The sequence below is a fragment of the Schistocerca nitens genome, chromosome 2, assembly GCF_023898315.1.
Source record: "Schistocerca nitens isolate TAMUIC-IGC-003100 chromosome 2, iqSchNite1.1, whole genome shotgun sequence".
Lineage (NCBI taxonomy): Eukaryota > Metazoa > Arthropoda > Insecta > Orthoptera > Acrididae > Schistocerca > Schistocerca nitens.
The window spans coordinates 834617656-834637567 of record NC_064615.1 but is presented as its reverse complement, the minus strand read 5'-3'; the positions used below and the strand labels follow the sequence as shown (position 1 = coordinate 834637567).

The window sequence follows — 19912 nt, the reverse complement described above, 5'->3', positions numbered from 1 at the left end:
TTTCTCACCTTTTTTATTATGTCTTTTTGATACGCTTTCTTTCAAATGCCCATGCTGCATTTATTCACAGATTTCACAGCAACTGCATGATCTATTTTAAAGTCAGAAATTTCATGTACTGTGTTCTCCATTACCTTTATAAAATATTCACTTAATTCATTTGGACTGCAAGAATTAGAGCAAGAGGTGGGCCTCTTGCTTTGTTAGTTAACCAGATCCCATGCTGCCTGCAAGAATTGTGAGCCTATTCAATAAATATGGAACTGCTTTCCTTCTTTGATTTTTGTACTCCCTTTCTGCAGATTCTTTTGGTCAGTACATAACTGCAGTATCATTATCTTTAGCTACTTTGATCTTACCATTTAGTATTTGGACAAAGAATTTTATTTTAGCTAGTGTAGGAGTATAGTACCTCTTTGTTTTGACAGTTTTCTGTGTGCATTTTGATTTGGCAGTTTGATATCCCTTGGGTTTAGTGGAAAATTTCCATCAAATTTGACTTAAAGGGTCTGGAAAATGCAACTGAATGCATCATTTGGTGCCAGTCCATGTAAGCATCTAACCTTTTCTTTGTAATAACACTATGTTTGAATGCCAGCTGGAAATTTGTTGTTTACTCACTACTAGTATTTCTTTACAGTGCTGAGACAAAATAACACATTATAAAAGGCTGTTGAATCAGCATCAGTTTTGTTTTGCCACACACAGCTATAGCAAAGCTTGAATTGTGATGCCTGATTCTAGTACATAGGTTTTGTTTACATATTATGAGGTAATATATAAGCTAAACTACAAAATGTGAGAAGACGATAATAATAACAATCATTATTATTCACTACACCTTTATATAGTATTAACCCAAGCATGTATAATGAACTTTTTTAAGCAAATACTGAACGTTGCTTACTTTTTCATCAGATTCTGGCAGCAGACAAATTTATTCATGAAGAACTTTTGGGACTGACATGGGTTCCCCCAGACTTTCCAAAAATGAAGAAAACTGATTTACCTTCGTATCAATCAGCAGTACAAGCTGTTGACAATCTTACTGAGAAAAAAGGTACTCACCATTATTTCTTCGTTTTATGTGTGCGTGTTTTCCACAGACATAGCTATTTTACATTTTATTATTCGTTGATCTTATTAAAAGTGTACCAAGTTAAGAATTATGCATCAGAGAGATACTGCTTCAGACTCTTTGTTCCAGTTATGTTCCATGATTGTAGATCAGTTTAAAATCAGTTTTTGGTTGGATGTGAGATAAGTGACTATTGTATAAGGTAAGTATACAATTTTGTTTTTAGTTTCACATTTTTCAAAGTTGGAAATGGTTTGGCAGAATTAGATACAAAAATCTTTTAACAAAGCAAAAACTATCATCAACCTAAAGATTACTTTGAACACTACAGAACTTTAAAAGTCGTGGACCATTTGAAATGATCTGCACTTGCCTTCCTGTAACTTTTGAAGTGGCTTTCTGAGCCTAGCATAGGGAGGACCTACAGTTTAAAATTGACTCAGAACCATGGAGCAGCACAGCATATTTCTCCTATAGAAAACATTACCAGAGATGCAATAAGTGATAAGTGATTGAAAGAAATCATGGATGATCTGAGGCTTGAATCCCATACCCAGAGATTTATAGTGCAACACCTACAGTTTAAAATTGACTCAGAACCATGGAGCAGCACAGCATATTTCTCATATAGAAAACATTACCAGAGATGCAATAAGTGATAAGTGATTGAAAGAAATCATGGATGATCTGAGGCTTGAATCCCATACCCAGAGATTTATAGTGCAACACTTTGCTAATTGGCCACTGAGGCACACATTTTTCACAAGCCATTGTTAAATGTAGGGCACTAAACTGAAAAATCACAGACACAAAAACCAGTAAACCCCTGACTCTTTAAAGAATCAAACTCAAATGTAGAAAACGGCTTCAAACTTCTGATTACTTTACCAATGAGTTAATGTGTTACGTATTTGATATTAAGTACATAACCAAGAAAAGTTTTAAAAATATGGTGTTTAAATTTTGTTGTAAATTGCTAAGTGCTCTCATCATCAAACATTGCATGAGTATAGTCTAGATCATTTGCACTCTGTTTTAAGCAAAAGCTAATTTACACACATCTCATTATGTATGCTGTCATATCCTATGAACTATGTGTTGTACAATGATATGATTGTCCAGTTCATTTAGTTGTATATCTAGATACCATCTGCAAAATGTATTGTGAACTCAGTAGTAAAGAAGTAATAAATGAAACTGTCATGCCTCTTGCAATAGTTTTACTGCACAGCAAGAATGTAGTAACCTATAAACTTTTTTTACTTTCATCATCATTTATTTTATTTTTATTTTTTTTGGGTGGGGATGGGGGAGGGATTGGGGAGGCAGTGTAGCAAGAAGATGTTTTTAGAAGTTTGAAGTTATTTATAAAGTTTGTTGCAACTCACTGAGTGCTCTCATCCTCAAGTACTGGATGAATGTGGTCTGGATAATTGTGTGTGATCATTTATGCTGCTTCAAGACATACACACAGTTCCTAATAGTAATATTTGTCTCACAGTGTTAAACCTGTAACATAAGATTGTACCTCTTAATTAGCAGATTATGACAGTAATTTAAATTCTTAAATTGGTCAATAACTATTTCAAATATTGTCCTAAGAGTCTTTTGCAACATCATGTCTGAGTAAAATCATCTCCATTTTTGAGACATATCAATTTGAATAAAATTCTCAAGTTTTTGGCAGCTATCTCTGCCATCGCCATCAGGAGTAAAACCACTGACTGCCAGACCTGGCTTGGTCAGAATGAGGCACACTGAATCATTCAGCCCAACAGTTTCCACCTGTAATTGTCAAGTTGTTCCATCATTTTCTAATGACAACATACTTCCTGTATCATGATATTTTGAAACAATGGATGGCACAGCAATGGGATCCCCACTGTCTCCAGCAGTCACAAATTTCTTCATGGAGTACTCTGAGGAACGGGTTCTGAACTCTATGGCATTGCATCTGTCTTGCTTCTTAAGGTATGCCATTGACACTTTTCTGATATGGCCTCACAGTGAAAATGCACTCCAGCAGTTGGTTAATCACATGAATGGTGTCCATTCCATCATTAAGTTTACCAGTAGGTAGCTGCCAAGCTACCATCCTTGGATGTTCTAGTTGACAGGGAGGCAGGAAGGCAGCTTGGTCATTCAATGTATGAGAAACTGATGCACACTGATCGATACTTGAATGTCAATAATTTTCTCCATCCTCATACAAGAAAGCAGTCCTGAACTCATTAGTACTGAGAAGAAGTTATTTCTGTCAGAAATCTCCTACAGTTTGAATTGCATCAGTTGAGACCCATTTTCAGGAAGAATGTTTATAGTACGAGAGACATTGCTGACACTTTCAGGTGCCACCAAACGAGGAGGCCTTGTGAATCAGCAGGAGAGGCCAAGCCATATGCTTTCCTTCCATACTGTGGGGTAATGAGCAGCAAGTTAGGATGTGTGATGTGGAGATTTGGAATGAGACCAGCTTTCTGACCTGCTTCTAAGATACAAGATATGCAGTGCCCTGTTAAAGATGACATAGCTCTTCATGTGCCTGGGGATGTATGGTTCCCTTGTGAATTTGGCAGCATCTGTATAGGTCTGACAGTTTAATTGAGCATAAGCAACTTATTAAAGAAATGGAGTTTGATAAGTTGGCCTTAGCTGAGGATTGCCTGGGAAGTGAACAAAAAATACGGTTTGAAAATGTGAGTGTCCTGGCTTGTGCATCAACATATTGGGATTCCATTATAAAGGAGCAGGCACGATTAGACTGAACAGCAACAATTTTAACAGAGACCAGGGGTACGCAATTAGTAGGACATGTGGGCGGGCTTTGGATATCAAAAGGAAGAAAAGACAGATTCTTGACACTTGTAGGGTAACAGGAGTGGCAGTTTCAAATGTGGTGCCAGCCCCTCATGCCATCTGGTGTCACTCAGAAGTGCTTCAGACTGTCCTACTCACTTCCTGCAGGTGTCATTTCGGCCTCACTGATAGGTGGCAGAGGCTGCAGTTGTGCCTATGTAAGTGGAAAACAGTGACAGCCATGGCAATCAGTGGTTTCACTCCTGACAATGGTGGTGGAGATAGCCAATGAAAGCTTGAGAATTTTACTTGTATTTGAAATATTGAAAATCGAATTTTTGTTGCTCCTGGAAGGCATTAGATAGGCAACCTGCCGCTGGGCTGGGTGTTATGAAATGGATTAGCCATTTTGTAATGTATATATTTTCTTTTGGTGAAATTAGATTTTTTCATTTTGATAACTACCTGATTAGTTTTTGCAAACAATTTTGTTTTATTAATACAGACTACATATACAAATGAGTCGTGTTCAATCCCTGGCCAATCCTACGTCTTTTATCTATCACTTCTTACACATCTGGAAATATTAGTTGGCGTGAAAAATGCTGAGCTGCATCATGTTTCAGAATCCACACTAAACCTTAGGTCCCCCCTATAACTGACTGGGTAAGTCAGTTTAAAGGTCACAGGAAGGGAACAGCATACAACCTTCAAAAGGACTCTACCTGGTAAAGCTTCAAAACAATCTTTGGAATCTGACCTGCTATACCTTACATTTAATAAAGTTTCATGCGTTTAATGCATATGCAGGCCTTTTCAGTACTGTTGCTCTTATTGGTACATACAGATTTACCTAGAAATCAAAAATATAGTATAGCAGCATGTAAATATTATATTATAAAATACATTAGTGAGAAACAATTTTTATAGCTGCTTGTTGCTCATAAATTGTGTAAGTCATGTGGTATAAGTTTTCAGTGGAATGAAGTTTGGCTAGGGGTCGTGCAAGCAGGGGCTTATATTAGTGTTCGCTTTATTGAACTATAAGAGTTGTGCAAAAAGAAACGAGCTGGAGGCATAATTACAGAAACCAGTACCTGTATGTTAGAAGTATTGACCATGGCTGTTGAGACACTTGTCCCATTGTGACACAAGGCAATGAATGGCTGTCTCATAAAATTCTTGGGGCTGTGATGTTAACCAGTTCCGCACGTACAGCTGGACGTCATTGTCTGAGGTGAATCGTTTTGCCACTCAGATCCTTTTTAAGGGGACCAAAAATGGCGGAATCACAGGGAGGAGAGGTCTGGACTGTATGGAGGGTGCCCGAAACCTCCCATTTGAATCTCTGCAGGAGTGCTGTGACTGTGTTGACCATATGAGGCTTTGCATTGTCATGGAGCAGAATGACCCCACGGGTGAGATTACCTGGTCCTTTTGATTTGATCATTTGGCGAAGGGTGGTCAAGGTTAGTGAGTAATGCTAAGCATTCACTGTTGTCCCGTTCTGCAGGAAGTGAATTGGAAGGGGGCCATCTTGATCAAAGAAGAACGTCAGCATAGGGGCAAACTATTCACCTTGGATGACGATGTCCTGCTGTATGTGCAGAATGGTTAACATCACAGCCCCGGGAATTTTATGAGACAATCATTTCACTGCCTTGTGCAACAGTGGGACAAGTGTCTCAACAGCAAGAGTCAATACTTCTAAGATACAGGAACTGGTTTCTGTAATTATGCCTCAAGCATTTTTTTAAAATTTTTTTTATGTCCCTTATATATATATATATATATATATATATATATATATATATATATATATATATATATATATATATATATATATATATATATATATTACAATACCAGAGCACATAAAAATATTAAGTCTTTACATTCAATTTCAGTTTCAAGAATAATAATTTCAAGAATCTGATGATACAAGAGATCAAACAATACGCCACCCAAAAAGAAATACAATAAGCTTATTCCCAATGAGCAACAATAATACACAACAGAACATCCATTCATTATTTAAATAATATTATTTAACTTTGGTCCAGAATGACTGTACAAGCGGGCACCAAAATAACTTTGTTCTGTTCGAGATTAACTTAATAAGCAAGCACCAAGCAAAAGAACAAAACAGATTCCACTCTTTAATAACTTGTTGTTGTTGTTGTGGTCTTCAGTCCTGAGACTGGTTTGATGCAGCTCTCCATGCTACTCTATCCTGTGCAAGCTTCTTCATCTCCCAGTACCTACTGCAACCTACATCCTTCTGAATCTGCTTAGTGTATTGATCTCTTGGTCTCCCTCTACGATTTTTACCCTCCACGCTGCCCTCCAATGCTAAATTTGTGATCCCTTGATGCCTCAAAACATGTCCTACCAACCGATCCCTTCTTCTAGTCAAGTTGTGCCACAAACTTCTCTTCTCCCCAATCCTATTCAATACCTCCTCATTAGTTACGTGATCTACCCACCTTATCTTCAGCATTCTTCTGTAGCACCACATTTCGAAAGCTTCTATTCTCTTCTTGTCCAAACTGGTTATCGTCCATGTTTCACTTCCATACATGGCTACACTCCATACAAATACTTTCAGAAACGACTTCCTGACACTTAAATCTATACTCGATGTTAACAAATTTCTCTTCTTCAGAAACGATTTCCTTGCCATTGCCAGTCTACATTTTATATCCTCTCTACTTCGACCATCATCAGTTATTTTACTCCCTAAATAGCAAAACTCCTTTACTACTTTAAGTGTCTCATTTCCTAATCTAATCCCCTCAGCATCACCTGATTTAATCTGACTACATTCCATTATCCTCGTTTTGCTTTTGTTGATGTTCATCTTATATCCTCCTTTCAAGACACTGTCCATTCCGTTCAACTGCTCTTCCAAGTCCTTTGCTGTCTCTGACAGAATTACAATGTCATCGGCGAACCTCAAAGTTTTTACTTCTTTTCCATGAATTTTAATACCTACTCCGAATTTTTCTTTTGTTTCCTTTACTGCTTGCTCAATATACAGATTGAATAACATCGGGGAGAGGCTACAACCCTGTCTCACTCCTTTCCCAACCACTGCTTCCCTTTCATGCCCCTCAACTCTTATAACTGCCATCTGGTTTCTGTACAAATTGTAAATAGCCTTTCGCTCCCTGTATTTTACCCCTGCCACCTTCAGAATTTGAAAGAGAGTATTCCAGTTAACGTTGTCAAAAGCTTTCTCTAAGTCTACAAATGCTAGAAACGTAGGTTTGCCTTTTCTTAATCTTTCTTCTAAGATAAGTCGTAAGGTTAGTATTGCCTCACGTGTTCCAACATTTCTACGGAATCCAAACTGATCTTCCCCGAGGTCCGCTTCTACCAGTTTTTCCATTCGTCTGTAAAGAATTCGCGTTAGTATTTTGCAGCTGTGACTTATTAAACTGATAGTTCGGTAATTTTCACATCTGTCAACACCTGCTTTCTTTGGTATTGGAACTATTATATTCTTCTTGAAGTCTGTGGGTATTTCGCCTGTCTCATACATCTTGCTCACCAGATGGTGGAGTTTTGTCATGACTGGCTCTCCCAAGGCCATCAGTAGTTCTAATGGAATGTTGTCTACTCCCGGGGCCTTGTTTCGACTCAGGTCTTTCAGTGCTCTGTCAAACTCTTCACGCAGTATCTTATCTCCCATTTCATCTTCATCTACATCCTCTTCCATTTCCATAATACTGTCCTCAAGTACATCGCCCTTGTATAGACCCTCTATATACTCCTTCCACCTTTCTACCTTCCCTTCTTTGCTTAGAACTGGGTTGCCATCTGAGCTCTTGATATTCATACAAATGGTTCTCTTCTCTCCAAAGGTCTCTTTAATTTTCCTGTAGGCAGTATCTATCTTACCCCTAGTGAGACAAGCCTCTACATCCTTACATTTGTCCTCTAGCCATCCCTGCTTAGCCATTTTGCACTTCCTGTCGATCTCATGTTTGAGACGTTTGTATTCCCTTTTGCCTGCTTCATTTACTGCATTTTTATATTTTCTCCTTTCATCAATTAAATTCAATGTTTCTTCTGTTACCCAAGGATTTCTATTAGCCCTCATCTTTCTACCTACTTGATCCTCTGCTGCCTTCACTACTTCATCCCTCAGAGCTACCCATTCTTCTTCTACTGTATTTCTTTCCCCCATTCCTGTCAATTGTTCCCTTATGCTCTCCCTGAAACTCTCTACAACCTCTGGTTCTTTCAGTTTATCCAGGTCCCATCTCCTTAAATTCCCACCTTTTTGCAGTTTCTTCAGTTTCAATCTGCAGTTCATAACCAATAGATTGTGGTCAGAATCCACATCTGCCCCTGGAAATGTCTTACAATTTAAAACCTGGTTCCTAAATCTCTGTCTTACCATTATATAATCTATTTGATACCTATTAGTATCTCCAGGATTCTTCCAGGTATACAACCTTCTTTTATGATTCTTGAACCAAGTGTTAGCTATTTTAATAACTTAACAAGTTATATAACAAGGTTGAAATAAAATAAACCAGGAGAAGTAACTAGCTCACTACAATTATCTACAATCTGCTACTACCAACATCAAGCCCTACATACAACCAAACAGAACTACAACTACTGTATCAACCACAAGAAAAACATATAAGGAAACATACAATAATGGGAAATGCAGATAAGTAAAAATCACAATAACATACTGCTAGTACATTGTCACTTAACAACAGCCACACTGCATTTACAATTACATCATCAAAAATGTAACATTCTTTAAAATTACCAAATAAGCAGTAACCAGTTGCAAAATCATGTTTCCTTTATGTACTTTTGCAAATCGATTTCAACTGATTAACAGCCATCATTAGTGGTACAAATACAAGAATAAAAATAAAAATAATTAATAACAGTGACCAAATGAATAAATGTACATAAAACAACATAAAACCAATTAAATGTATATAGACGCATTAAACTATTTAAAATGCACATACAAATTTACCTTTCAATGAAAATGTGTCCTGATTAATAACTCTGTCTTACGCAGAGGTCAAACATAAAGTGATACATTGAGAATTGACAACGACAATGAGAAACTATAAGGGGGGCGCTGCTGAGCAAACTCGCCCTCTATGTGAAAAGATACAGCTAAAATAAAAATGAGAAGAAGAAATGACATACAAAGTGAGGTAAAATATAATGATAAAATACTGAAATATTTACAAAAATGGATATATTGACAAAGATTTTATCAACCACACAGTACAGTTATATACACTAAGAAGCGATTGTACAAATTAGTAAAAAAGGAACAAACATAGGTGAGAAGCAGACCTAGAAATTTTTTTTAAAATGTTTTAAAAAATTTTAAAATAATTTATCATATTATCAAAGAGCAAAACTTAATTGTTTTTGTTGTGGTCTTCAGTCCTGAGACTGGTTTGATGCAGCTCTCCATGCTACTCTATCCTGTGCAAGCTTCTTCATCTCCCAGTACCTACTGCAACCTACATCCTTCTGAATCTGCTTAGTGTATTCATCTCTTGGTCTCCCCCTACGATTTTTACCCTCCACGATGCCCTCCAATACTAAATTGGTGATCCCTTGATGCCTCAGAACATGTCCTACCAACCGATCCCTTCTTCTGGTCAAGTTGTGCCACAAACTTCTCTTCTCCCCAATCCTATTCAATACTTCCTCATTAGTTATGTGATCTACCCATCTAATCTTCAGCATTCTTCTGTAGCACCACATTTCGAAAGCTTCTATTCTCTTCTTGTCCAAACTATTTACCGTCCATGTTTCACTTCCATACATGGCTACACTCCATACAAATACTTTCAGAAATGACTTCCTGACACTTAAATCTATACTCGATGTTAACAAATTTCTCTTCTTCAGAAACGCTTTCCTTGCCATTGCCAGTCTACATTTTATATCCTCTCTACTTCGACCATCATCAGTTATTTTGCTCCCCAAATAGCAAAACTCCTTTACTGCTTCAAGTGTGTCATTTCCTAATCTAATACCCTCAACATCACCCGACTTAATTTGACTACATTCCAGTATCCTTGTTTTGCTTTTGTTGATGTTCATCTTATATCCTCCTTTCAAGACACTGTCCATTCCGTTCAACTGCTCTTCCAAGTCCTTCGCTGCCTCTGACAGAATTACAATGTCATTGGCGAACCTCAACGTTTTTATTACTTCTCCATGGACTTTAATACCTACTCCGAATTTGTCTTTTGTTTCCTTTACTGCTTGCTCAATATACAGATTGAATAATATCGGGGAGAGGCTACAACCCTGTCTTACTCCCTTCCCAACCGCTGCTTCCCTTTCATGCCCCTTGACTCTTATAACTGCCATCTGGTTTCTGTACAAATTGTAAATAGCCTTTCGCTCCCTGTATTTTACCCCTGCCACCTTTAGAATTTGAAAGAGAGTATTCCAGACAACATTGTCAAAAGCTTTCTCTAAGTCTACAAATGCTAGAAACGTAGGTTTGCCTTTCCTTAATCTTTCTTCTAAGATAAGTCGTAAGGTCAGTATTGCCTCACGTGTTCCAGTATTTCTACGGAATCCAAACTGATCTTCCCCGAGGCCGGCTTCTACTAGTTTTTCCATTCGTCTGTAAAGAATTCGTGTTAGTATTTTGCAGCTGTGGCTTATTAAACTGATTGTCCGGTAATTTTCACATCTGTCAACACCTGCTTTCTTTGGGATTGGAATTATTATATTCTTCTTGAAGTCTGAGGGTATTTCACCTGTTTCATACATCTTGCTCACCAGATGATAGAGTTTTGTCAGGACTGGCTCTCCCAAGGCCGTCAGTAGTTCCAATGGAATGTTGTCTACTCCGGGGGCCTTGTTTCGACTCAGGTCTTTCAGTGCTCTGTCAAACTCTTCAAGCAGTATCGTATCTCCCATTTCATCTTCATCTACATCCTCTTCCATTTCCATAATATTGTCCTCAAGTACATCGCCCTTGTATAGACCCTCTATATACTCCTTCCACCTTTCTGCTTTCCCTTCTTTGCTTAGAACTGGGTTTCCATCTGAGCTCTTGATGTTCATACAAGTGGTTCTCTTATCTTCAAAGGTCTCTTTAATTTTCCTGTAGGCAGTATCTATCTTACCCCTAGTGAGAAAAGCCTCTACATCCTTACATTTGTCCTCTAGCCATCCCTGCTTAGCCATTTTGCACTTCCTGTCGATCTCATTTTTGAGACGTTTGTATTCCTTTTTGCCTGCTTCATTTACTGCATTTTTATATTTTCGCCTTTCATCAATTAAATTCAATATTTCTTCTGTTACCCAAGGATTTCTACTAGCCCTCGTCTTTTTACCTATTTGAACCTCTGCTGCCTTCACTACTTCATCCCTCAAAGCTACCCATTCCTCTTCTACTGTATTTCTTTCCCCCATTCCTGTCAATTGTTCCCTTATGCTCTCCCTGAAACTCTCTACAACCTCTGGTTCTTTCAGTTTATCCAGGTCCCATCTCCTTAAATTCCCACCTTTTTGCAGTTTCTTCAGTTTTAATCTACAGGTCATAACCAATAGATTGTGGTCAGAGTCCACATCTGCCCCTGGAAATGTCTTACAATTTAAAACCTGGTTCCTAAATCTCTGTCTTACCATTATATAATCTATCTGATACCTTTTAGTATCTCCAGGGTTCTTCCATGTGTACAACCTTCTATCATGATTCTTAAACCAAGTGTTAGCTATGATTAAGTTGTGCTCTGTGCAAAATTCTACCAGGCAGCTTCCTCTTTCATTTCTTAGCCCCAATCCATATTCACCTACTATGTTTCCTTCTCTCCCTTTTCCTACACTCGAATTCCAGTCACCCATGACTATTAAATTTTCATCTCCCTTCACTATCTGAATAATTTCTTTTATTTCATCATGCATTTCTTCAATTTCTTCGTCATCTGCAGAGCTAGTTGGCATATAAACTTGTACTACTGTAGTGGGTGTGGGCTTCATATCTATCTTGGCCACAATAATGCGTTCACTATGCTATTTGTAGTAGCTTACCCGCATTCCTCTTTTCCTATTCATTATTAAACCTACTCCTGCATTACCCCTATTTGACTTTGTGTTGATAACCCTGTAGTCACCTGACCAGAAGTCTTGTTCCTCCTGCCACCGAACTTCACTAATTCCCACTATATCTAACCTTGACCTATCCATTTCCCTTTTTAAATTTTCTAACCTACCTGCCCGATTAAGGGATCTGACATTCCACACTCCGATCCGTGGAACGCCAGTTTTCTTTCTCCTGATAATGACATCCTCTTGAGTAGTCCCCGCCCGGAGATCCGAATGGGGGACTATTTTACCTCCGGAATATTTTACCCAAGAGGACGCCATCATCATTTAATCATACAGTAAAGCTGCATGCCCTCGAGAAAAATTACGGCCGTAGTTTCCCCTTGCTTTCAGCCGTTCGCAGTACCAGCACAGCAAGGCCGTTTTGGTTATTGTTACAAGGCCAGATCAGTCAATCATCCAGATTGTTGCCCTTGCAACTACTGAAAAGGCTGCTGCCCCTCTTCAGGAACCACATGTTTGTCTGGCCTCTCAACAGATACCCCTCCGTTGTGGTTGTACCTACGGTACGGCTATCTGTATTGCTTAGGCACGCAAGCCTCCCCACCAATGGCAAGGTCCATGGTTCATGGGGGGGGGGCAAAAGTTAATTATAATGCCAAAATATAAAACAGTGTTGGCATCCATCTAGCGTACATTTAATGATATTCAGGAAGATTGTGGGTTCCCTCCCCCCCCCCCTCCCCACCCCCCCCCCCCCTCCCGGCAGGTGGCGCCACATTGCTGAATGCACATGCACAGTGCCCCTCTGCTGTGTCGTGCAGCCAGTAAACAGTGACATTGCCTTGCTACAGTACCTGAGGCCATTATGGACAGCAGCTGACACATTTTGGGGCAGTGTCTGGTCCTTGTATGGGGCACTTGTCACACTTGTTTTGTTCAGAGAATCTGATCCACGGAGTCATTGTGCAATGCAGATTTTAGTAAGAAGCGTAAGTCAACAGTAAGGAATCATCTTGAGACAGTGCCATAGGCCATTGTGCATCAATGGTGGACTAGTTGTGGAGTGGAGTGGTGTCAGTGCCTTGTTGAGATGCTGGTCAGACTTGCTTACCATTGGCATGATTGGCCAAGGCATTGGTTGCAGTCACATACGTGAGGCATGGAATAGTGGGCTGATATTACATGGCAGCCCTCTCTGCTGGTCATGCCAGCATGGTTTAGGCACACAAGTCTCACCAGAGGGCATGTGCGGAAGCGAGTTCACAGAGGCAGCACTGACTTGAAGCATGTTCTGGCTGCAATTGTATTAAAGAAACAAGACCAAATGCAGAAATAAAGTTCTAGCACACTTCATACATGGGGAAATTACACAGGCTCAATAGGATGAATTGAAAACTGAAAAATGTTGTCATGCAATTTCATGGCACAGACCACCCCTTCAAACCAGCTGCCACACCTACCAAAAAAGAAGGAATGACAACCAACCAACAACAATAAAAAAACAAGTATTACAAACACTGTAAGAACAGCAACCAGTGTAGTGAGGCACTATTTGAAACCAAGAAAATGATAATGTTGATTTAGGAGGGGATCTAGCCTGGTACTCTTTTTTATCCATTGCAGTCACTGGATGACATCCCATGCCATGCCCATAAAGAGAGACTGAAAGATTCTCATAAGGTCACAGATTAGTTCAAAACAAGCTACTATTTTCAAACCTTGGTGCCTGTATCCCCCCCTACCTGATTAACATTGTCTCTTTGTATCACATTCAAATTCATTGTACTGCCTTGCAGAGATGATGCTGACAACATTTCACTTATAGTGACGTCTACCATTCCCAACCTACATTATAGTTCATTCAGCACCTCCTTGCTTGATCCTTCCTTAGTTAAAATATTAATCGTTTACCCTGTTTACATAATGAGTAGCCTGAACCTGCAGCCTGTTTAAGTATTCAGAACCAAATGAATTTCCTTACTTACGTTCAGCTGCTACCTCACCATATGGCTTTTGCGTTAACTTCGCCACATTGGTTGTAGGGGCCCTCTGTCAAATGGACACTTCTGTGGGCACCCTCGGGCCCAGTGCATAACCACATACTGCTACCAAATTGTGGTACAGGTTTGGGTGGAGTACAGTTTGGCTAGAAGTTGTGCAAGTGTGGGTTTAAATTACTATTTCCTTTATTAAGTAATATATTACAACACCAGAGCCTTTTCACACAATTTCAGTTTCAATAATAATAATTTCAGGAATCTAATGATACAAAGAGATTGAAACAATGTGCTGCCCAAAAAGAAATATGATATGCTTATCTCCTTATGAACAACAATATTACACAACAGAACTTTGAAATACATCATAAATTGTTTAAAAATATAGTTTAGGTTCGGTCCAGAATGACTGTACAAGAAGGCTTCAAAATGAATGGAGATCTTATTTCTACCCATGTTCACTTTAATGATCAGTCACAACACAAGAGAACAATATAGCTTCTTTCTTGGTAACAACAATAGACCATTGCATATAGTATTACTTATGAGTGAATTTTCATGTTAGTCTATTTATTTTTCTTTTCTTTAATTTTTTTTTCTCTTCTGATCATTGAAATTTGTTTAGTGCATGTGTAATATTATTTTTCTCTTATATTTATTTATTTCTCCTACTCTCAATCTAACATTTCACTAGTCTATATGTGGTTTACCTATGGCATCTCTTTCCAAGCCCAATCAGGTTTTCTTTTACTGTGGCAGAAAAAGAGCCATTTTCAGCATATATCGTTAGCTCACTGAACTACAACCAATGTCTTTTTTGTCGGTATAATATTTATGAATTTTTTACTGTTAAGCCATTTTTATTGGGAAAAATTTAACATAAGTGTCCCTGATTCAGAGAATAAGCCAGTTATTATCATTACTCTAGTTCAGTGTCCTTTTTATACTGTTTCATCACATTTTTGAAAATTTGAATGGTATTGGTTTAGTGGTTTGTGAGATAAACATACATGTAACACTAAAACAATCAAATGCCAGAAAATGCGATGTATTATGAGAATTCACTAGTACCTATTACTCTATTATCAGAAGTGACCAGGGTCATTTTCTGGTTCTTCTACTTCACGTAGAAGTTTCTTGCTGCCCTTGCTGTTTTTGTATTAAATTCAGCTGCATACGGAGCCTTGCTTACTCACACTTGGTTCAGGAGCTGAAGACCTTGTAATGCAGCAAACTATTATGTGTTGTCATCTTGCATTGAAAGTGTAACTTGCTGTGGGCCCGGGAGGAGAGTCGATGTTGGTTCTCACACTGGCACAGCTGATGCTGGCAGTGGTGGATTTAAAAATTTTGCACCCCTAGGCACACCATCTTATATGCACCCCCCCCCCCCCTCCCAAAAAAATACATGTTTTAAATAATAACTATAACCCTATTACCTGATCACTACACAACTGCCATTTTGGTTGGGAGCGCTGTGAGCTGCTTCTGTACTCTGCTATTCGTTGTTCTGAAGGACGCGTCAATGGCCTAGTCACGCTCAGTCAAAGTGTAATATGGTTCCTGAACTGTACTTGGTTTACGGCAGTGGATAAAACGAACTTAAAACTGAATTGTGTTAACACATTCCTCTGTTGAAAGACAACAGAAATGAACATATGGAAAATAACTTTTCTTTTATGGCCTAAAAATTCAGCAGAGTGTGTTGGAGACAACAAATTTTTGTTATACATTCACTTTTAATTTTAATATGTTCTTTTACACGAAACTGTTGAAAATGAAATTAAAAAAGTTGTGTTACGACCTAAAAATTGAAGCAAATGTGTCATACATTAGAAATTAATACACACTTTTACAGAAATGCATTCAAAATTGAAATGTCATTTTATTATCTAATAACTTGAATGTGTAGCAGAAAAAAAGGGACAGGTTCGGTATTAATACATGGATCTGTAGGAAAGCGTAAAAAATGATGCGGAGATTTCGGTGCACGAACTAATAACTAAATACAGACGAACAGACACAGATTAAATTGGCTATTACATAATTTTACAGGCTAGTGTGGAAAAATCAAATTTGTTTTATAATCTAATAGTTAACATGTAAAGCATTAGGCTCTGAGTAGCTAGATGCTGCATAAAAGTGTACACAATACCTTCAATCCATGTACGGGCTGGACAGTTTTGCATTACCGCTGCTGTCTCACCATAGCTCTTTTTAATGATATTAGCAAAGCTTTTAGGTATTTATTGACAGAACTGAACTACGTTATTTATTTAAACTTTTTCATCTGAGCGTGCTCTCCAATAATGTACATTTTCATGATAACTATACATTTCAGCAGACGCCAAGAATACGCATCAATTGTAATATACTACAGTATCAGTAAGACTTGACTGTACAGTGCCAAGTGGGCTGGGACATTCAGATATTGTTAAGTATTGTCGGGTGCCTTCGGTCACATCCGCACATAACGAGGTTTCTTTATGCGTTCTGTCTTTGGCAACTGTAAAATAAACAGGTAATACGTAGTTTGTAAATCCATTGAAAGTGCTCTAAGTTATAATAAAAATCACATTATTATCTTAAATTTTTAAAACTACCAGTCAGCAAAGTTTGCGTCTGGCTTTGACGGCAGAAAATTCATTGATCGTATCATCTTAGTTCAGATGGTTAACAGTTATGAGGTTGGCTTCGAAGTGAAGAATGGACAAGACATTCAATCTCTCCTCAGACAAAGTGGAATGTAGGTATGATTTCAGTCTTTTAAGAGCTGAAAACGAGCATTCTGCTGAACAGTTTGTAAGTGCCATACATAGAAATATTCCAAAAGCAATGTCAACATTCAGAAACACGGATTGTAACCTCTCTTTCCATAAAAATTTACTCATTTCAACAGGTATATCACTAATCTCAGAAGATTTCAAAAGTGCTGCAAAATGTACACATTCAATAGGGAAGGAAGGCTCTAACTGTGTCATGATGCTTGGAGTTTTGCTGCATGTTCAGCAATATCGTCAGGTGAACTGTTCTTAAGGTTACTGAAAACTGTGTAGAAGTGCAACAGTGTCAGGAAAACTTAAGAGTCCGCTTCTTCGTTATCATGAAGTTTGCATTTTCATGATCTTTTATAGGTGGATTCATAGTGTATATCAGTCATGATTTCCAAAGATTTATTTTCATAATAGTCGAACATTCCATGAGCAGATGCAATAACTCCTACAAGTGATTCATACAATTCATGCACTATCAATATTTACACTTCGCAATTTCACATTTACACTATTAAATCTCTGGAGTATTCCCTTCCAAACTGTCATCATGAATACTGTTTCTAGTCTGCCGAGTTGATTCAACTAAGCTAAAAGTGGTTTTTCAAATGTATTATTGGCAATATGTGTGAGGGCATTGAGAACGCCCTCCCAGTTTTCATATAGACTTACACACGCTTCCTCTCTTGCTGACCAACTTGGTTTTGATAAACTTTTTACCATTCTGCTTCCTGGTTTCATGAAAGCAAGAAGTTTATCCCAGCACTGTGTAGAAGCAGAGAAAAAATTACTACGTTGAAAAATGATAATGCTTCCCGACAACTGGTTGCAGCACTAGTGCTGACTGAATTCAAAGAATGTGCTGCACAAGGCACATAATGCGCTTTTGGATTTCATTCTTTAATGCATGCCTGCAAACCAGTGTAGGTTCCGGACATATTGCTATTGTTGTCATACGACTGGCCTCTACAGTCAGTAATATCAATGGAATTTGTAGACGGGACTTTTAGTACGGCTTCAGCCAAGTTTTTGGATTTAGTCCCGGGTTTGGTAAAATGGAAGGAAACGTTCAACAGGTTCACCATTCTCATTCATATATCTAAATGTGAAAGATAATTGATCAATATGTGAAATGTCCACAGTAGAATGTACTATTATAGAGAAATATTTTCCTGTTTTATTTCAGTTATGATAATTCTTTTTATTTGTTTAGAAAGAAACTCTATTATTTCATCACAGATTATTGAAGAAAGATAACTTGTATGTCCCTGTCCTGGATTTCCATATCATTCAATGTGCTCTGTGAGAAAAGGATCAAACTTGGCTATAAGTTCAAAAGACATCATAAATTGACCATTATGTAATGAATGGAATCTTTCAAAATGTCCACGTAGGGGAAATCCACGATTTGTTAGCTTCTTCACTACTGCAAACACCCTTTTCAACACACTGTGCCAGTACACTTTTTCTGTCTCAACATATGACTCAAAAAGATTATCTATTGTTCCAAGTGACTTTTTTCTTGTTAAACATTAGAACATTCACTGTCATCAACAGATGCTGAAGGTGAATCACTTACATAGACGTCATCTGTAAATTGATTATTTTTAAATAATGATTCAGTCCTAGGTATCATAGAAACTGTGGCACTCAGCACTAAAAGTAAAAAGAAGACAGATAACAAACTCCAAATGAGGGACAATCAAAACTCTCGACTCGAAACAGAAACTCACAGATCAAACCCTGAACTATAAACACAACTTGTTGCCAAGACAATGGTACCAGTGGAAATAAAAATGTTTTTACAACATAAGAGTGAAATATCCACAGTCTTCTACATCAGATGTTTTCGGAAATGTGAAGATTCAAATATGAACACCTCACAAGCTGGAACCTCCTGAGCACATATATAATTTTGAAAAAAGAAATAAAAATACATCCAATTAGAATTTCTTAACAAATATTTCACCATTTTAAGCAGAAAATTTCAACTTATTTTAGAAGCTTAAAAACTGAAAATGTGATTTTTTACCATTCTGTGGCATTCAAAGTCTCCTTAATACCTACTGCTATGAGTACCGTTACAAAAACATATGCTACTACTACAATAACAAACACTATAACTAATACAATTATAAAAAAAAGTTGCTATTACTACCACCACCACTTTCATTTTACTTCAGTAACTACTGCTACTGAAAGTTATGTTACTAATACTAACACTACTAGTAATACTTCTACTATGAGCTCATATAATGATGTAAGGTCAAGTGATCCTTGAAGATCACTTAAATAGCCAAATGTCTTGCATCGGTTCATTATTTCTCTTTGCTGTATTCTGAGATGGGCAGGCACACACACACACACACACACACACACACACACACACACAAACAATTAACTATTTTATCTAATTTCCCTCTATGTGCTGTACTAGATCAGCCAACATGTTGGGTCCAGTGATAGTTTGTTGCCTCCATGTATCATGGCAACAGATATGAGTTGATCTCTCATATTTCACTTATTCTTTCAGTCTTGAAAAGTATGTTGTGGCCACTTCCCTTCACTCTTTCACTACTGGATCAAGTGACTGTAACACTACTGGGGTTCTCTCTTGTCACCTAGCACTGCATATAGGCCTTGCTTGTCTCTGCCGTGCGGTCTGTCAGCTATAGTTATGCCTTGCCTTTTCTGAGACAGCATCAGCTATAAAGTTTAAGGTGTTAGAGTCCCCTTTTATTTTAATTATGCCATAAGCAACTTAATCTCATAATGCCTGTCTAGCAGCCCTTGCTATGTCTTCAACTAGGGGACATTACCATAGTATATGTTCTGGTGTGCCGAGTTCATGTGTCATAACTGGTCATTGCACTCTTACCAGGTCTATCAAGGTATGTAGAATTTTGGTCCATGCACAGAAAGATAGTGGACTAGTCTCATACTTGGCTTACAATGCGTTATATATAGCATTACTTTTACATCAGAATTAAACTGAAACCTTCTCCTCCCTGTGTCAGAAGAATTCCATCTCTGCTGTCATTCTGAAAGTATTAAATTCTATGTTACAAACAGTTTTGTAGCCAATTCCTCAAAAATTTCATTTTTTTTTCATATTTCTTAAGAAAAATCAGATAAGCAAAGACACAATATCAGAAAATACAGATGAACAAAAGACACAATCATTATTGTAGTTCACT

General features: G+C 37.9%; 1 protein-coding gene across 1 annotated transcript in view; it reads left to right on the top strand.

Annotated features, from left to right (window-relative positions):
• LOC126235373 (dynein regulatory complex protein 1) overlaps positions 1-19912 on the top strand; it is a 444155-nt gene that overhangs the window by 260333 nt on the left and 163910 nt on the right. Inside the window, exon 8 of the mRNA XM_049944096.1 lies at positions 919-1060. Coding sequence (XP_049800053.1) covers positions 919-1060 — 142 coding nt within the window. The remainder of the gene's footprint in view (positions 1-918; positions 1061-19912) is intronic.